At 40.6% G+C, this 19,349-nt stretch overlaps 2 protein-coding genes across 5 annotated transcripts in view; both read left to right on the top strand.

The window, feature by feature from the left end:
- Positions 1 to 1,877: 1,877 nt before the first annotated feature.
- Positions 1,878 to 11,881, top strand: LOC135508491 (matrilin-3-like). 4 transcript variants are annotated; one of them, XM_064928728.1, is made up of 6 exons: positions 1,878 to 2,295; positions 5,153 to 5,722; positions 7,344 to 7,469; positions 8,103 to 8,183; positions 10,800 to 10,913; positions 11,123 to 11,881. In XM_064928728.1, the coding sequence occupies exons 1-6, from the start codon at positions 2,112 to 2,114 to the stop codon at positions 11,167 to 11,169; spliced, it is 1,122 nt and encodes a 373-aa protein (XP_064784800.1). In that variant the 5' UTR covers positions 1,878 to 2,111; the 3' UTR covers positions 11,170 to 11,881. The 4 variants fall into 4 exon arrangements, with proteins under 4 accessions (XP_064784800.1, XP_064784799.1, XP_064784798.1 ...); XM_064928727.1 differs by having other exon boundaries at positions 1,878 to 2,370; positions 8,106 to 8,183; XM_064928726.1 differs by having other exon boundaries at positions 1,878 to 2,370.
- Positions 11,882 to 12,577: 696 nt separating this feature from the next.
- The window catches only part of wdr35 (WD repeat domain 35), a 51,118-nt gene continuing 44,346 nt past the window's right edge, over positions 12,578 to 19,349 (top strand). Inside the window, exons 1-7 of the mRNA XM_064928725.1 lie at positions 12,578 to 12,919; positions 13,303 to 13,420; positions 14,662 to 14,733; positions 14,812 to 14,904; positions 18,226 to 18,354; positions 18,639 to 18,772; positions 18,951 to 19,116. Coding sequence (XP_064784797.1) covers positions 12,896 to 12,919; positions 13,303 to 13,420; positions 14,662 to 14,733; positions 14,812 to 14,904; positions 18,226 to 18,354; positions 18,639 to 18,772; positions 18,951 to 19,116 — 736 coding nt within the window. The 5' untranslated portion in view covers positions 12,578 to 12,895. The remainder of the gene's footprint in view (positions 12,920 to 13,302; positions 13,421 to 14,661; positions 14,734 to 14,811; positions 14,905 to 18,225; positions 18,355 to 18,638; positions 18,773 to 18,950; positions 19,117 to 19,349) is intronic.

Genomic DNA, 19,349 nt, shown 5'->3' with positions numbered 1-19,349 from the left:
ATTGCCTAATAATACAATAGAAATCTCTCACCCTACAGCTTCAACGTGTAGGTCGTTCTCATTTTAGAGGCAGTGGTCCCCTCCTCTCTCTCCCCAAAGACACTCGTTTTAGAGGCAGTGGTCCCCTCCTCTCTCTCCCCAAAGACACTCATTTTAGAGACAGTGGTCCCCTCCTCTCTCTCCCCAAAGACACTCATTTTAGAGGCAGTGGTCCCCTTCTCTCTCTCCCCAAAGACACTCATTTTAGAGGCAGTGGTCCCCTCCTCTCTCTCCCCAAAGACACTCATTTTAGAGGCAGTGGTCCCCTCCTCTCTCTCCCCAAAGACACTCATTTTAGAGGCAGTGGTCCCCTCCTCTCTCTCCCCAAAGACACTCATTTTAGAGGCAGTGGTCCCCTCCTCTCTCTCCCCAAAGACACTCATTGAAATATGCAAATGCATGCTGAAACAGGCCAATAGAATCTGGCTTCCTTGTGCTTGGCTCTGCCCACCTTCTTCCTTGTTCGGCTCACTGTGTGAGAGTCGAGGTGCAGGAACCAGTTGGTCCACATTGTGTCACCACTGATACACTTCCTCCCTGTATGAACACAGATCAGACCTGCAGCGCTCAAATGCGACCACTTGGGCAGCCTGGTCTCATAGAGTTGACGTAACATAGTAAATGTAAATCTGGGACACTCAAATCAGTATGATATGTTATGTTTGGTATGGTTACATAAGACAGATGGTTACTTAAGGCAAAAATGAAAGAAGAGTGGTTGGCTGGGGTGGATTGGTAGGTGTATAATGCTAATGTCTAGCAACTCAAAGACTGTGAGTTTGAATCTCATCACAGACAACTTTAGCATTTTAGCTAACTACTTAGCATGTTAGCTGAACTCGAACTCTTTTAGCTAACCCTAATCTTAACCCTAACCTTTGCCAGCCAGCTAACATAAGCCACCTCGCTAGAATTTGTAACATATTGTACGTTTTTCAAATTCTTAACATGTAAGATGAATCATAATTATTAACATAACATAAGAAATTGGTGATTGAAAACAACAAATGAATACATACCATATGAAACATAACATACAAAATAAATTGAGACGCCCAGATTTACTTAAAGAATAATACGCAATTCTCAGACACCAGGTTGCAGCCAGCGAGTCAGCCAGTGGGTGACGCTATGGTAGTGCAAGAAAGCGCAACACAATTCAATAATAATTCAAGAGCAGCCTTGTAACTTTGCTCTCCCTAAGATCCTCATCCCTGCCCACCTCTACCGTCTTGCTTTCTGATAAAATAATACTATGCATTATGGAACGATTATTTGAATTTGGTTCAGGATTTTCCATAAACAAAGTAAAATTATACAGTTGTTTTAATATGAGTACAAGCATTTCAGAGGTACAGTTTTGGCCAGAATACATTTGTTATGTTAAACTAATGATTTTAGTCTTTATTTTATTTAACCAATTTAACCAAATTCCAATGGCTTCTGTTTTTGTGAACAAGTTTGTTCATGATTTACACTAATAATATTCATTAACAATCGAAAAATGTCAGCAAATACATTTATAGCGTTAAAAATAAAACGTTTATTTATTTATTGTAACGGCAAAGTATTTCAGTTTTTAATTACAACTGTCGGTTTTAATAACCTGTAATAAAGCTGAAAGACCAATATACTAAAACGAATATTATTATACATCATTTGTAGCTATACTAGATGTGTTTTAGTTTTATTTGTTCTAATAAAAATAATTTATGCATATCAAATTGAGAATAAAACTTATCTCACGAATAAGCTTGTATGTGATTGTATGTGACGCTCGGGGTCGCAGTTTGCATGGACAATGGAAAACAAAATTGCATCCTCTCCAAACCCATCGCATCGTTTGCCTAGCCTAGTGTGCGTAAAGCAGGTCACACACCTGCCCCGAACCAACACCGAACTGCGATCCTTTCTTCCCACGTCTAATTTTCGATTGGACAACTTTCTCCCACGTGTGTTGTCCGGAGATGCTTAAATATGCCCCCAGAGAGCAAATTATTGTACTCGTGGTTTAGTATTATGAATTGCTTCTTGATACGGACCTATTGAAAGAACCAACTGCCTGCCACAGGATGACATCGTTAATCGGAGGACTCGTCTGCTGTATTTCCTTCCTTGCCCTGGAAGTCCAAGCAACATACCGACTTCATGGAGGATACCATCCTCGGCAGCATCAGGCAGACAGCCCTATCGTGCCACGGCAAACGTTTCAGCGGGGCTTCCAACAGCAACAACCATTTCAGAGTGTTCAGCAAGGTCAGCAACAACCATTTCAGAGTGTTCAGCAACCAGCTCAGTTGTCTCAGAATCAAAGAACTATTGACTTGGGAGGTTGGTTCATTTTCATGCATTGTCTATTATTCTGTAGAGAGGCTTATGCTTTCTGTCTATAGTGCGCAGACAGCGGTAGCCGGTATTTGGAATAGTCAGCGCAGACTGCTGTTTATATTAAATTATATTTGAGATTATAGTATATTTAAATTAATAATTTGCCATTGACGTCCATGTATGATGTGCATTAAAGTTTCGAATGTAGTCAAATCTCCTGTATTGGCCAGTCGTCTGGAATTACAGAATAAAGGATTCTCTAAATGATTTGATACTGTAAATATACATTCTTATCTTGACAGACAATAACATACATGTAGAAATTCATTAGTAGGAACATATTTACCAAATAGCACATCAAAGGAAGGACTGTCAATGTGTAGGCTTGTCAATGTGTAGGCTAACTTACTCAGTCCTTTGAGCTAAATTAAACCTTCCGGCTATTATATTTCAAAGATAGATGTTCAGAACCGATCAACGTTACATTGTGAGAAATGGAAAACAAGACACTGTATGATGTCGATTACTACTGTAGAAGTTGTATTTTTTATGTTTATTTTTCATCAGCTTTTTTTTGCATCTGTACTCAATTGCTAGCAGACAGGATCGATTCTTAAGGTTTAGCAGTCAGCCTCTTACTGATGCTTAAGGCTATAAGCGTTTTTTTGTACTTCACGTCATCACTATGTAAGCCATACGCGCTGGACCAAAAACAATAACCATTTGCTCTACTGCATCTTCCTCCCTCGTGGAGGCCTAAAGCACATGGCAATAATCACTGGTACTAGCAGCCACACAGGAAATGGCCACCAGTCATGTACCTCCAGCTCACTGCACCACCCCCTCGACCTGCACCCCCACCCCTCCGTGGGTGCTTTACCCCTTTCTTTTCCCAATCTCTTATCTTGTTCAGTGATTGAGCAGGTGCTGTGGTAAAAGGCACTATTGTTTTTTATGTCCTTTGCAGGTGAATCTTGAGAGAAATAGGATAAACATGTGCTTTACTATACTACATTAGATGAATTGACTTCCAAGTTCAAATTGAACCTTTATTTAGCTAGGTAAGTCAGTTAAGAACAAATTCTTATTTACGACGACGGAACAGTAGAATGACAGATTTTTTTTTTTACCTTGTCAGCTCAGGGATTCAATCCTGCACCCTTTCGGTTACTGGCCCAATGCTCTAACCGCTAGGCTATCTGCCATCCCAAGTTACCATGTTTACTTCCCTGAGAAATGGTCAGAAACAAAGCTGTGTTTAATCTCGTATCCATTCCTAATCCACTTTACTTCAGATTCCTTTTTTACTTCAGATTCCTTTATTACATCAGATTCCTTTATTACTTCAGATTCCTTTATTACTTCAGATTCCTTTATTACATCAGATTCCTTTATTACTTCAGATTCCTTTATTACATCAGATTCCTTTATTACATCAGATTCCTTTATTACTTCAGATTCCTTTATTACTTCAGATTCCTTTATGACATCAGATTCCTTTTTTACTTCAGATTCCTTTATTACATCAGATTCCTTTATTACTTCAGATTCCTTTATTACTTCAGATTCCTTTATTACATCAGATTCCTTTATTACTTCAGATTCCTTTATTACATCAGATTCCTTTATTACTTCAGATTCCTTTATTACTTCAGATTCCTTTATTACATCAGATTCCTTTATGACATCAGATTCCTTTATTACATCAGATTCCTTTATTACTTCAGATTCCTTTTTTACTTCAGATTCCTTTATTATATCAGATTCCTTTATTACTTCAGATTCCTTTATTACATCAGATTCCTTTATTACTTCAGATTCCTTTAGACTTGTATTTCTACTGCTTTGTTTTGTAGCATATCGTTGCTGTGTGTAAAGAAGCGTGCACGATTGCCCGCTTAAACGTTCCCGTCCAATCTTTAAAAAAATAGTAGCTCATGTTAAGGTGACTTGCTAAAACCTTAAGCAACTCCAGGCCTGAATGTGAAACCTGAATGTGTTTGATATATACTGAATGTACAAAACATAGGCAACACCTGCTCTTTCCTTATTTATTTCACAAGGCAAGTCAGTTAAGAACAAATTCTTATTTTCAATGACGGCCTAGGAACAGTGGGTTTAGGGTCAGAACGCCAGATTTGTACCTTGTCAGTTTGGGGATTTGAACTAGCAACCTTTCGGTTATTAGTCCAACGCTCTAACCACTAGGCTACCCTGCCGCCCCATATTATAGACTGACCAGGTGAATCCAGGTGAAAGCTATAAATCCTTATTGATGTCACTTGTTAAACCCACTTCAACCAGTGTCGATGAAGACTTGAGACAATTGAGATATGGATTGTGTATGTGTGCCATTCAGAGGGCGAATGGGCAAGACAAAATATTTAAGTGCCTTTGAACAGGGTATGGTAGTAGGTGCCAGGCGCACCAGTTTGAGTGTGTCAAGAACTGCAACGCTGCTGGGTTTTTCCATGCTCAAAAGTTTCCAGTGTGTATCAAGAATGGTCCACCACCCAAAGGACATCCAGCCAACTTGACACAACTGTGTCAACATAGACCAGCCTCCCTGTGGAACACTTTCAACACCTTGTAGAGTCCATACCCCAATGAATTGAGCCTGTTTTGAGGGTGGTGCAACTCGATATTAGGAAGTTGTGCCAAATGTTTTGTACACTCAGTGTATATGACAGAGGAACTCTGGCTAGCAGTTCCCTGTTAAAGTGTGTAGAGCAAACCATTTCACCCTCTGTGGTAAAAACCTATGTCACGTTCTTTTCCCTCGCAGAAACCCACTGCAAAAGCCGCCCCCTAGATCTGGTGTTCATCATCGACAGCTCCCGTAGCGTACGCCCCCAAGAATTTGAGAAGGTCAAAATCTTCTTGGCTGACATGGTCGACACCCTTGAGATTGGCGCAGACGCCACACGTGTGGCCGTTGTGAACTACGCTAGCACAGTGAAGATTGAGTTCCTGCTCAAGACGCACTTCGACAAGCCGGGCCTGAAAGCAGCGTTGGCGCGCATCGAATCCTTAGCGGCTGGCACCATGACTGGGCTAGCCATCAAGACGGCCATGGAGGAGACCTTCACCGAGGGATCGGGCGCCCGGCTAACCAACAAGAACATCGCCAAGGTGGCCATCATCGTGACGGACGGGCGGCCCCAGGACACGGTGGAGGAGGTTGCCGCGGCGGCGAGGGCGGCAGGCATTGAGATCTACGCAGTCGGGGTGGACAGGGCGGACATGAAGTCCCTGCGTCTCATGGCCAGTCTGCCATTGGACGAACACGTGTTCTACGTGGAGACCTACGGCGTCATCGAGAAGCTCACGTCCAAGTTCAGGGAAACGCTGTGTGGTAAGAGAATGAGGCTAGTGCTAAGGCTTAGGTGAGAGATAAGTCATGTTTGTAAGTCCTCCTATAATAGCGGTGCACAATTGAATAAGAGCCTCAGTCCTTCTGGTTTTCAGTTTCTTTCAGTCCTTGACACCTACTAATGTTACTGACCACCCAGGAAACATACCTGGTTTCCCAGTTCTAAACTAGTTGTAGGATTCCCAGTTCTAAACTAGCTGTTGGATTCCCAGGTCTAAACTAGTTGTTGGTTTCCCAGGTCTAAACTAGTTGTTGGATTCCCAGGTCTAAACTTTATGTTAGATTCCCAGGTCTAAACTAGTTGTTGGATTCCCAGGTCTAAACTAGTTGTTGGTTTCCCAGGTCTAAACTAGTTGTTGGTTTCCCAGGTCTAAACTAGTTGTTGGTTTCCCAGGTCTAAACTAGTTGTTGGTTTCCCAGGTCTAAACTAGTTGAATTCCCAGGTCTAAACTTTGTTGGATTTGTTAAACTAGTTGTAATTCCCAGGTCTAAACTAGCTGTTGGATTCCCAGGTTAAACTTTTTGGATTCCCATTTAGTTGTAGGATTCCCAGGTCTAATCTAGTTGTTGGATTCCCAGGTCTAAACTAGTTGTTGGATTCCCAGGTCTAAACTAGTTGTTGGATTCCCAGGTCTAAACTAGTTGTTGGATTCCCAGGTCTAAACTAGTTGTTGGATTCCCAGGTCTAATCTAGTTGTTGGATTCCCAGGTCTAATCTAGTTGTTGGATTCCCAGGTCTAAACTAGTTGTAGGATTCCCAGGTCTAAACTAGTTGTAGGATTCCCAGGTCTAAACTAGTTGTAGGATTCCCAGGTCTAAACTAGTTGTTGGATTCCCAGGTCTAAACTAGTTGTAGGATTCCCAGGTCTAAACTAGTTGTTGGATTCCCAGGTCTAAACTAGTTGTAGGATTCCCAGGTCTAAACTAGTTGTAGGATTCCCAGGTCTAAACTAGTTGTTGGTTTCCCAGGTCTAAACTAGTTGTTGGTTTCCCAGGTCTAAACTAGTTGTTGGTTTCCCAGGTCTAAACTAGTTGTTGGATTCCCAGGTCTAAACTAGTTGTTGGATTCCCAGGTCTAAACTAGTTGTTGGATTCCCAGGTCTAAACTTGTTGTTGGTTTCCAAGGTCTAAACTAGTTGTTGGATTCCCAGGTCTAAACTAGTTGTTGGATTCCCAGGTCTAAACTAGTTGTAGGATTCCCAGGTCTAAACTAGTTGTTGGATTCCCAGGTCTAAACTAGTTGTTGGATTCCCAGGTCTAAACTAGTTGTTGGATTCCCAGGTCTAAACTAGTTGTTGGATTCCCAGGTCTAATCTAGTTGTTGGATTCCCAGGTCTAATCTAGTTGTTGGATTCCCAGGTCTAAACTAGTTGTAGGATTCCCAGGTACCCAAAAAACATTGACTAATAATAATCATTCTTTCAATATTTAATGTGAAACAGTGATTAAAAAATAAAAATAAAGATTCCGTGTGATAACCCTCAATTGACCAATTAGAAAGTAATTAATAATTTACCTGAATTTATTCTAACCTGATTAATCCTGTTCAAGGTGACGATGTTGTCAGACTAAACCAATCAGCTGTGAGGATGTTTGTTTACAGGTGTGGACGCCTGTGCCCTGGGACACGACTGCGACCACATATGTGTCAACAACAACAACAACAACTCGTACGCCTGCAAGTGTCGAGAAGGCTATACACTGAATGCAGACAAGAAAACATGCTCACGTAAGGACCACAAGCCTCTATCGGGAATGTGGATAGCACTTTGTTCGATAGGTACCTACATAAGGACTTCATAACCCATGAATAACCCATATATAAGCATTCATAACCCATATATAAGCATTCATAACCCATGAATAACCCATATATAAGCATTCATAACCCATGAATAACCCATATATAAGCATTCATAGCCCATGAATAACCCATATATAAGCATTCATAACCCATGAATAACCCATATATAAGCATTCATAACCCATGAATAACCCATATATAAGCATTCATAACCCATGAATAACCCATATATAAGCAAGCATTTCCCAACAACCACAGGTTGATTTTTGTGATACTTATACTGCAGATTTCAACGATTGTTGACATAAGTATTTATGAAATGCTCATGTACTGCTTGTGAAGGTGTTATGTTATGTATGAGTTATGAATGTATTGTGAAGTCCTTATGTAGGTAGCCTTCAAATAAAGTGTTACCGGAAAGTTGTTGTGTGTAGGGGACATATTTTACTGTATTCATTGTGTAATACAGAAATGGGAGGATAACAAAACAAGCCTTGTATTTAGGGGCAGAGGTCAATATTAATGTGAAAGATTTTGTCTTATGTTTACACTTGGCAGCAGGTTCTTTGCAAAACCAAAACCAAAACCAAAACCAGAACCAGAACCCAAACCAAAACCAAAATGGATCAGGTTCCAACGGTTGGTGCACCTTTATTTCAGAATTCATAGTCTAGAAATCCTACGTGCTGCTATTATGGTATGCATGCCCAGTGCTTGAAGTGGACTGAAATAGATGCCACAGTCATTCTGGCTGCTGGTACTGTTATATTTATTATTCTACAAGAGGTGCAGAAACTCATGATGTGGAACATTTAAGGTGCCCCCGGGAACTCAGTCCCTGTTTGTTCCTGCCAAAGTCAAGCACTGTGCATGCCACTATCCAATGCGTTCACGCCCATCTTCGCTAGCTAACATTGCTTTGTCCCCTCTTCACCTTATATGGCCAATACATGGTGAGTTTGTTGTGATGCGTCGGCTTGGCTTGTTTAGCATTAAAACCCACAGAGCTGCAGAGTAGCCCGGGTTGCAGAGCTAACGCTCTCGACCTGCCTTGGTTATCGACGGTTCCAAGAGCGTCCGCTTGGACAACTTTGAGCTGGTGAAGAGTCGGCGCTGGCACTGTCCAGGTTGGCCTGATCCGGGTACACCAGCTGAGTCCGGACCTAGTTCACCTTAAACCACCACCAAGGCTTTGAAGAAGGCAGTGAGAGGTGTTCAGTACATGGGCTCCATGACCGTGCTGGCCCTGCTCTACCTGCTGGACAGGAGCTTCACACAGGGAGAAGGCACCAGGCCAAAGTGCCCCGGGTGGCCATCGTGCTGACGGATGGACAGTTGCATAAGGACATCTCGGAGCATGCCAGGAACCTTAAAGAGCAAGGTGAGAGACCTTTTTCTTAAACAGTATAATATAACACAATTTTATTGAGTTGAATATAGCTGAAGTGGTAAGATGACAACTCCAAACTCTAAAATGACTCACTTTTTTTTGTTTGTTCATCCAGTAAATTTTTTGAGTTCATTATATGAATGCATGTTTCCTGCTACATGTTTCCTCCTTTCCTCCTTAAGTATTAGCTGCGTAATACTTAAACATCCAATCCCATGTATATCATGCACCGTATCACAGTTTTGAGTTTGTCAAATGAGTGACCTTTGTCCTGTCCTTGTCTTCCTTCTCTCTTTCCTCAGGTGTGGAGATGTACGCGGTGGGTAAAACGGAGGAGAGCAAGCTCCTGGAGATAGCCTCTGAGCCCCACAGCCGGCATTACGTTCCCTCGGCTGACTTTAGCACCGTGGAGCAAGTTCTGCCACTGTAAGGAAGAAGGAAATGAATGAGCATGGGAAGGTGCAGCATGAGCTAGCTGCTAGGGAAACAACAGCTAGATCCAGGAGAAGGACCCAAAGGAGCCTGGTCGACTGACTTGTGTTTGGCCTCATACGTTTGTTGGACTGATGCCTGGGTATTGCAGTCACCTGTGGTTTGTTTCACATCTACGGGAGACCTTGAAAAATCAAAGTATACATGATGGGTTTGTGTTATGATGAACAAGTGCTTGATTGAAGGGCTTGTCTACTGCCTTGGTTAAATATTGAATGAATGGCTGACCTACTGCCTTGGTTAAAGCTTGAATGAACGACTGGCCTACTGCCTTGGTTAAATATTGAATGAATGGCTGACCTACTGCCTTGGTTAAAGCTTGAATGAACGACTGGCCTACTGCCTTGGTTAAAGCTTGAATGAATGGCTGGCCTACTGCCTTGTTAAAGCTTGAATGAATGGCTGGCCTACTGCCTTGGTTAAAGCTTGAATGAATGGCTGGCCTACTGCCTTGTTAAAGCTTGAATGAATGGCTGGCCTACTGCCTTGGTTGAAGCTTGAATGAATGGCTGGCCTACTGCCTTGGTTGAAGCTTGAATGAATGGCTGGCCTACTGCCTTGGTTGAAGCTTGAATGAATGGCTGGCCTACTGCCTTGTTAAAGCTTGAATGAATGGCTGGCCTACTGCCTTGGTTGAAGCTTGAATGAATGGCTGGCCTACTGCCTTGGTTGAAGCTTGAATGAATGGCTGGCCTACTGCCTTGGTTGAAGCTTTGAAGTGATTGTTAACCTTTTGCAAAACCCAATTGATTTACCATTGACTTCCCCTCAATGATCTAAAAAGAATTCACCTGATCTTTGACTAACTACTTGACATCACTTGAAAGTATGCATTGTCTGTATTTGAAAGTTTTGACTTTAAATTAAGTCAACTAGTTGTAACACTTTACATTACGTTGCTCACAGTAACAGGGAATTGTAATATTTGATTGCATTGTGCAATGTGTAACTACACAATTTGTTTCCTTGTATCCACAATGGAAGATGATTTTAATAGATCCCTAAGTGTGGAAGAAGTGCCACTTTATGTTTCTAGCTACTGTGTAACACGGGCCTGCTGAGGGGAGGATGGCTCATAATAATGGCTGGAATGGAGTGAATGGAATGGCATCAAACACATGGAAACTATGTGTTTGCTGTATGTGATACCATTCCACCTATACCGCTCCGGCTATTACCACGAGCCCATCCTACTCGACCAACCTCCTGTGCATAATACTGAGTAGCCTATCATATTTGAACGACCAAAATAATACAGGAAAAGCTAACGGATAAGTTGTTTATTGGTAACTGCAGTAACTTAACGTCAAGTTTTTTTTTCATAAAAAAAAAATATAGCATTTATTCATTATTGCCATTGATGTCTTTTTCAGAGGACGCGAATGAGATGAGTGGGAATGAGCTGAGTGAAGACGCCTGCATGTGTGAAGCTCAGATTGCGTTCCAGATGAAGATGCAGTCTACCATAAAGCAGCTGACCAACAAACATATCCTTTTAACCTCACCGGTCCTTTTTATAATGGGTAAGGGTGGTATTTACATAGGGCTTTACACAAGATCTCAACGCCACTACCACCAGCTAACAATGTTGTATGGCCATGTGTATACTGGTCTACTTTAAACTGTTACACTTCCCTATTACACTTCAGTATATGCATTGAAGAAGACAAGTCATTTCCTTGACTGTTATTTCCACTTGATGACCTATCGAGGAAAGTGACTCAGTTTGGAGGCAGGCGTTGATTCTAAAGAAGAGGACGCTGCAAAGAGACCATTCGGAGCTCACCCAGTTAACCTCAATCTTAAATGGCTGTATAGTTTTCCTCTTTTATCGACCGTCATTATTGACAGTCCATTTTGGAGTCATCGTACTGTATAACCTCCTTCAATATAAGTGTTTTTTTTTTAGATCTAAAACAATGTATTTACCATTGAATGACGTGGTCAAGAATGTTCCATTTGCTCACAGCAGATGTCCCCGTTTCATTTTTAAAGCGAGGAACAAAGACCAAAGTTGACTCTTTTTTTTGCACAATATTTGTCTCCCCATGATGGCACCTTTCCAGTTTAACCACATTCCATCTTCCACCACATCAGCTATAATAAAGAGGAAGCAATACAGGCTCCGTCACTGACAAGTGATGTTTCATTATTGTGGTGCAGGGTAGCCTAGTGGTTAGAGCGTTGGACTGGTAACCGAAAGGTTGCAAGTTCAAATCCCTGAGCTGACAAAGTACAAATCTGTCGTTCTGCCCCTGAACAGGCAGTTAACCCACTGTTCCTAGGCCGTCATTGAAAATAAGAATTTGTTCTTAACTGACTTGCCTAGTAAAATAAATTAAAAATGAAAGACAAGACACACAAAATGTCATTTCTGACAATATATGGTGTTCTATTTACTAGTGTTCTATTTTGGATATTTGTACAAATGTACACATTAAATACATATTTTGAACAAATCTCATATTAACATTGTTTCTGTCTGTATTTTTTTGTCATAAAGATTAAAGTGCTACATGCATGTGCTGTATATATACGTCAAGCACAATGTAAAAAAAACAACATAAGAAATACATTTGCTGGCTGTCTCCAAGTCCACCAGCTCCTAAACAATTTGTATGGAGAATAATTAACCGCCCTAAGAAAAGGAGAGACTGAAAAGTGATTGTCAAGTTCATATATGCCATTTCACAGACACTTTGATCCAAAGCAACTTTAGGTCATGCTTGCATACTTACATCCAAAGTGAATACAGTTGTAACTACATTTTCATGTATGGGTGGTCGTGTGAATCAAACCCTCAACGCTGGTGTCAAGCACCATGACCTACCAACTGAGAGCCATACATGACCAAGGAATTTTACAGACTAGCTGGATGATTAAAAAGTATGCACAATGTTGCCAAACATTTCCCAGACTGAGCCATACTGTAGATATTCTAATACATGGCTCTGGCATTTCCCGTTTCAGAAGTGTTAACATACACAAATGGGAACAGTGCATGGAGATAATAAACTTGGAATAAAGAGACAAACATGCCGAAGGGAGTGCAACGAACAAGGACTACAACACAACACAGATATAAATAATGATGGACTACAATTACCGCAATGTTGAGAGCGGAAGCCTCGACAAAGAGTTTTCCGGTGTGTGGTTACCAGGGATACCGATGAAAGCGACGTCGATGTTCTGCAAAGAAAGCTGGCTTGTGAATTTAGTCTATGAAGGAAACCCATAGTTATGAGATGCAATAAATTCTCACCTATGAATGTATCTTGCGCGGAGTTTGCTAGCTATATTCTACAATAGTTTGTTTGTCAACGGTGACTGAATCTCCAGCTAGCTAACGTTACTTCCATAAGCTAGCTAGCAAGTTGCTATCGTTTGCTCTCTAACATTGCTAGCTGGCTAATGTTAGCTTTAGCAAGCAAATTCTAGTGAACGTGTGTTGAGTCACTTGGCAGCAACGATGTTTATTTATCTCAGTAAGAAGGTAGGCATCCATTTCGGTGACATTTAGCTGTCAGATAGTTTTGTTGATACACGTGAAGCTTCCATACGTCTCTCACTTGTTGCCTATCAAGACGAGAACCGCATCAACATGCCATTATGATTAATATTGTATTCATCACCATCATGCACACAGTCTCTTGCATGCTTGAGCCAGCCATTTACTGCTAGCTAGCTAGTTATGAGACCTGCAAACTAACGTTAGTTTGTATGACTAACGTTAGTGCATGTTACTACCTGTGATAGCAGACACATTTTTCAGAGCCTGTTGGCATAAGCAATACAATCAATGTCCCTTTTGCCTACAACAGTAACAGCCAGTTATAATCAATTTGATCTAAATGCACAATCCTCTTCCCCTCTCAGATTGCCATCCCCAACAACATACGGCTAAAGTGTGTGTCATGGAACAAAGACCAAGGCTTTATAGCCTGTGGAGGGGATGAGGGTCTTCTCAAAGTCCTGAAGCTGGAGACACAGACAGGTGAATTGGCTTTCCAACACAAGTTACCTCTATAAACTGAGATTGGCTGAGAGTACCATCTGAGCTATGTTATGCAATGTTTACAAACCCATTTGATTCAGATTCATTTTAGTTATTGAGCAGACACTTTTATCCAGAGTGACTTACAGGAGCAATTAGGTTTAGTGGCTCAATGCTCTCAACCGTGATGCTACCTGCCTCCCAGATTCCAAATGTTTGTGAAACAGAGCTAGAGTAGCTAATTGTGTGTGAAAAACAATTTCAAACCGAAATGAGCTTGGCAACAGTAGACATACTCTGCCAGCAGTATTATGTCAATTAGAAAGTAGGATGGTGAGTTTCTATCTGAGCTTTACCCCCGTGTGTTACCTAAAGGGCTCAGACTTTTCTGTTTCCATTGGCACGAATGTCTCATGGGACCATGGCCCTGGCGGACTTGCTCTGAAATGGGGCTAAGGCCTGGCCACCGGTACTTTTCAGCTGGCATTTACAGAACAATGGCTAACTGTGGACTTTTAACGCCTTGTCACAAAGCAACTGTCTTTGTGATGCAGAGGTTGTTGATTATACTCACCCCAAGTCTTTAGTGTCACACTCCTGATGGAAACACAATTACACTAGAGCCTACATTAACATTAAACACTGGTGTGGGGTAAGTCTTAGGTGGAAGTGCAGCATAATGGTGTTAGGAACTGATTTGCTCGGGCTTCTCTGTATTAGGCTACTTTAGAGCTATGGTATGATTCAAGCAGCTTGTGATGTTGACAGGCTTATTTAACTCACTATAGGCTAGATAATCAAATCAAATGTTATTGGTCACATACACGTGTTTAGCAGATGTTATTGCGGGTGTAGCGAAATGCTTGTGCTTCTAGTTCCGACAGTGTAGTAATATCTAACAATTTCACGACAAATACCTTATGCACACAAATCTAAGTAAAGGAATGGAATTAAGAATATATAAATATATGAATTGGATATAAATATATGGACGAGATTGGCTTGGTTTAGGCTTGAGCATTTCAAATCATGCAAAAATGTGCACCTTTTGTATCCCGAGAAGAAGAAACACTTAAGGAATAATTACTTAGTGTTAGGAATTACTGTACTAGTATCCTATAAAGGAATTAGGAGTGTCCTATATATGTAAGTAGCCTAAACAATAGTGTTGTAATTGTAAAAACACAACAACAAAAAATACATGACCTCTTGTTCTCATTGGCGCTGTGAACTTTCAACAGACGATGCCAAACTCAAAGGACTTGCAGCACCCAGCAATTTGTCAATGAATCAGACACTTGAAGGCCACAGTGGTAAGTAAAGCGCTATTGTGCCTCTTTCTGGGAGCCAGTGGGACCTCTGAACTCTGTTTGTTGTTTGGTATGACACAGGTGCAGTCCAGGTTGTGACGTGGAATGAGCAGTACCAGAAGCTCACCACGAGTGACCAGAATGGTCTCATTATTGTGTGGATGCTCTACAAAGGTAGGCTACACTGTATAATCACATTTACTAATAATAATGCATGGGCGGGGTTGTTAAAACACAAGATCCACCAGGATGCCGGTGGTCAGAAAGACTGTAGGCGTGTTACACTTGAAGGATATGTCAAGTCAGAGAAACACTTCAGCCATCTTGAAGCCATCTCAGTGTTGTCCATTTCTGTTGACTATTATGACATAATGAGATTGTGTGGGACTATGTGATGATTATAATGATATGGTGTGTGACTGTGATGATTTATAATGATATGGTGTGGGACTATGTGATGATTATAATGATATGGTGTGGGACTATGTGATGATTATAATGATATGGTGTGGGACTATGTGATGATTATAATGATATGGTGTGTGACTATGTGATGATTATAATGATATGGTGTGGGACTATGTGATGATTCTAATGATATGGTGTGGGACTATGTAATGATTATAATGATATGGTGTGGGACTATGTGTTGATTATAAAGATATGGTGTGGGACTATGTGATGATTATAATGAGATGGTGTGGGACTATGTGATGATTATAATGATATGGTGTGTGACTGTGATGATTTATAATGATATGGTGTGGGACTATGTGGGACTATGTGTTGATTATAATGATATGGTGTGGGACTATGTGATGATTATAATGAGATGGTGTGGGACTATGTGATGATTATAATGATATGGTGTGGGACTATGTGTTGATTATAAAGATATGGTGTGGGACTATGTGATGATTATAATGAGATGGTGTGGGACTATGTGATGATTATAATGATATGGTGTGGGACTATGTGTTGATTATAATGATATGGTGTGGGACTATGTGGGACTATGTGATGATTTATAATGATATGGTGTGGGACTATGTGATGATTTATAATGATATGGTGTGTGACTGTGATGATTTATAATGATATGGTGTGTGACTATGTGGGACTATGTGGGACTATGTGATGATTTATAATGATATAGTGTGTGACTATGTGGGACTATGTGATGATTTATAATGATATGGTGTGTGACTGTGATGATTTATAATGATATGGTGTGGGACTTTGTGATGATTATAATGATATGGTGTGTGACTATGTGATGATTTATAATGATATGGTGTGGGACTATGTGGGACTATGTGATGATTATAATGATATGGTGTGTGACTATGTGATGATTATAATGATCTGGTGTGTGACTATGTGTTGATTATAATGATATGGTGTGGGACTATGTGATGATTATAATGATATGGTGTGGGACTATGTGATGATTATAATGATATGGTGTGGGACTATGTGATGATTATAATGATATGGTGTGGGACTATGTGATGATTATAATGATATGGTGTGGGACTATGTGATGATTATAATGATATGGTGTGGGACTATGTGATGATTATAATGATATGGTGTGGGACTATGTGGGACTATGTGTTGATTATAATGATATGGTGTGGGACTATGTGATGATTATAATGATATGGTGTGGGACTATGTGATGATTATAATGATATGGTGTGGGACTATGTGATGATTATAACGATATGGTGTGGGACTATGTGATGATTATAATGATATGGTGTGGGACTATGTGATGATTTATAATGATATGGTGTGGGACTATGTGATGATTTATAATGATATGGTGTGGGACTATGTGATGATTTATAATGATATGGTGTGGGACTATGTGATGATTATAATGATATGGTGTGTGACTATGTGATGATTTATAATGATATGGTGTGGGACTATGTGATGATTATAATGATATGGTGTGGGACTTTGTGGGACTATGTGTTGATTATAATGATATGGTGTGGGACTATGTGATGATTATAATGATATGGTGTGGGACTATGTGGGACTATGTGATGATTATAATGATATGGTGTGGGACTATGTGATGATTATAATGATATGGTGTGTGACTATGTGATGATTATAATGATATGGCGTGGGACTATGTGTGACTATGTGATGATTATAATGATATGGTGTGGGACTATGTGATGATTATAATGATATGGTGTGGGACTATGTGATGATTATAATGATATGGTGTGGGACTATGTGATGATTATAAGGATATGGTGTGGGACTATGTGATGATTATAATGATATGGTGTGCGACTGTGATGATTATAATGATCTGGTGTGTGACTGTGATGATTATAATGATCTGGTGTGTGACTATGTGTTGATTATAATGATATGGTGTGGGACTATGTGATGATTATAATGATATGGTGTGTGACTGTGATGATTTATAATGATATGGTGTGGGACTATGTGGGACTATGTGATGATTATAATGATATGGTGTGGGACTATGTGATGATTATAATGATATGGTGTGTGACTGTGATGATTATAATGATATGGTGGGTGACTGTGATGATTATAATGATATGGTGGGTGACTGTGATGATTATAATGATATGGTGGGTGACTGATGATTATAATGATATGGTGTGTGACTATGTGGGACTATGTGATGATTATAATGATATGGTGTGTGACTGTGATGATTATAATGATATGGTGTGGGACTATGTGATGATTATAATGATATGGTGTGGGACTATGTGATGATTATAATGATATGGTGTGTGACTGTGATGATTATAATGATATGGTGTGGGACTATGATGATTATAATGGTGTGTGACTATGTGATGATTATAATGATATGGTGGGTGAATGTGATGATTATAATGATATGGTGTGTGACTGTGATGATTATAATGATATGGTGTGGGACTATGTGATGATTATAATGATATGGTGTGTGACTGTGATGATTATAATGATATGGTGTGGGACTATGTGATGATTATAATGATATGGTGGGTGACTGTGATGATTATAATGATATGGTGGGTGACTGTGATGATTATAATGATATGGTGTGTGACTGTGATGATTATAATGATATGGTGTGTGACTGTGATGATTCTAATGATATGGTGGGTGACTGTGATGATTATAATGATATGGTGGGTGACTGTGATGATTATAATGATATGGTGTGTGACTGTGATGATTATAATGATATGGTGGGTGACTATGTGGGACTATGTGATGATTATAATGATATAGTGTGGGACTATGTGATGATTATAATGATATGGTGGGTGACTGTGATGATTCTAATGATATGGTATTTGACTATGTGATGATTCTAATGATATGGTGGGTGACTGTGATGATTATAATGATATGGTGTGTGACTGTGATGATTATAATGATATGGTGTGTGACTGTGATGATTATAATGGTGTGTGACTGTGATGATTATAATGGGAATAGGCTGCTGGTACGAGGAGATGATTAACAACAGGAACAAGTCTGTGGTGAGGAGCATGAGTTGGAATGCAGACGGCCAGAAGATTTGTATTGTTTACGAGGACGGGGCAGTCATTGTTGGATCTGTAGATGGTAAGTGCTCCTCTCTTTAATACGTCTGTCTGGACAGTTTGGTTCGTTTTCCCAAACATAGAATAAACTAGTTTTGGGCTAAGAAACACTTCCATAAAGAGGATGACCAAAGAATTGTTTTTCTAATTCATGCACTGGGTCCTTCGGGTTATTTCAGTTTTAACAGTCAGAACAAGTTGTCATTGGATTGCTATCTCACACCCATTGTATAATGGTAATGAGAAAAGCATCATGACGAATATGGCACGTGGTTGTTTTATAATGGATGTGTTTTGTCTTTTTAGGTAACCGAATCTGGGGGAAAGAGCTCAAGGGAATTCAGCTCGCTCACGTGGCCTGGTCGCCAGATAGCAAGATCCTCCTTTTTGGGATGGCCAATGGGGAAATCCACATCTACGACAATCAGGGAAACTTCATTGTAAGTCTGGTAGCCTTTGAAAAAGATAGCAACACCCCAAAAGTAACGATGGATAGCGCTTTTTGTACACTTAGTAAAGGTGCACGTTTCAATTGTTTTAGAGTGTTTAATGCAACCCCACTCCTGAAGAGTGGATAACATAGTTCTAGGAGACTTAGAGATAATGATGATGTTGCAGATGAAGATGACGGTCAGCTGTCTGCATAACGTGACTGGAGCCATCAGTATCGCAGGGATCCACTGGTACGCAGGGTCGGAGGGCTACGTGGAGCCAGACTGCCCCTGCCTGGCCATCTGCTTCGATAACGGACGGTGTCAGGTCATGCGATACGAGAGTGATGAAAGTGAGTGAATTGGTCAAGAACTGTTGTGAAAACAGCACAGGGGGTGGTATGCGGAGTTAGAAAGGGGTGAGGGGAATGGGAAGGGGGTGGAATGGGGAGTTAGAAAGGGTTGAGGGGAATGGGAAGGGGGTGGTATGCGGAGTTAGAAAGGGGAAGGGGAATGGGAAGAGTTGGAATGGGGAGTTAGAATGGGGTGATTAGAATGGGAAGGGGGTGGAATGGGGAGTTAGAAA

The sequence above is a fragment of the Oncorhynchus masou genome, chromosome 21, assembly GCF_036934945.1.
Source record: "Oncorhynchus masou masou isolate Uvic2021 chromosome 21, UVic_Omas_1.1, whole genome shotgun sequence".
NCBI classification, from domain to species: domain Eukaryota; kingdom Metazoa; phylum Chordata; class Actinopteri; order Salmoniformes; family Salmonidae; genus Oncorhynchus; species Oncorhynchus masou.
The sequence above is the reverse complement of the archived record's forward strand: the minus strand, read 5'-3'. Positions and strand labels throughout refer to the sequence as shown.

What these genes read in the sequence shown, in the direction of transcription:
- LOC135508491 (XM_064928726.1), top strand. Translation starts at nt 2,112, where the DNA reads ATGACATCGTTAATCGGAGGACTCGTCTGCTGTATTTCCTTCCTTGCC. An exon ending in AAGAACTATTGACTTGGGAG is followed by an intron (nt 2,371 to 5,152) that starts GTTGGTTCATTT and finishes TTTCCCTCGCAG; the next exon opens with AAACCCACTGCAAAAGCCGC. An exon ending in AGACAAGAAAACATGCTCAC is followed by an intron (nt 7,470 to 8,102) that starts GTAAGGACCACA and finishes TACACTTGGCAG; the next exon opens with CAGGTTCTTTGCAAAACCAA.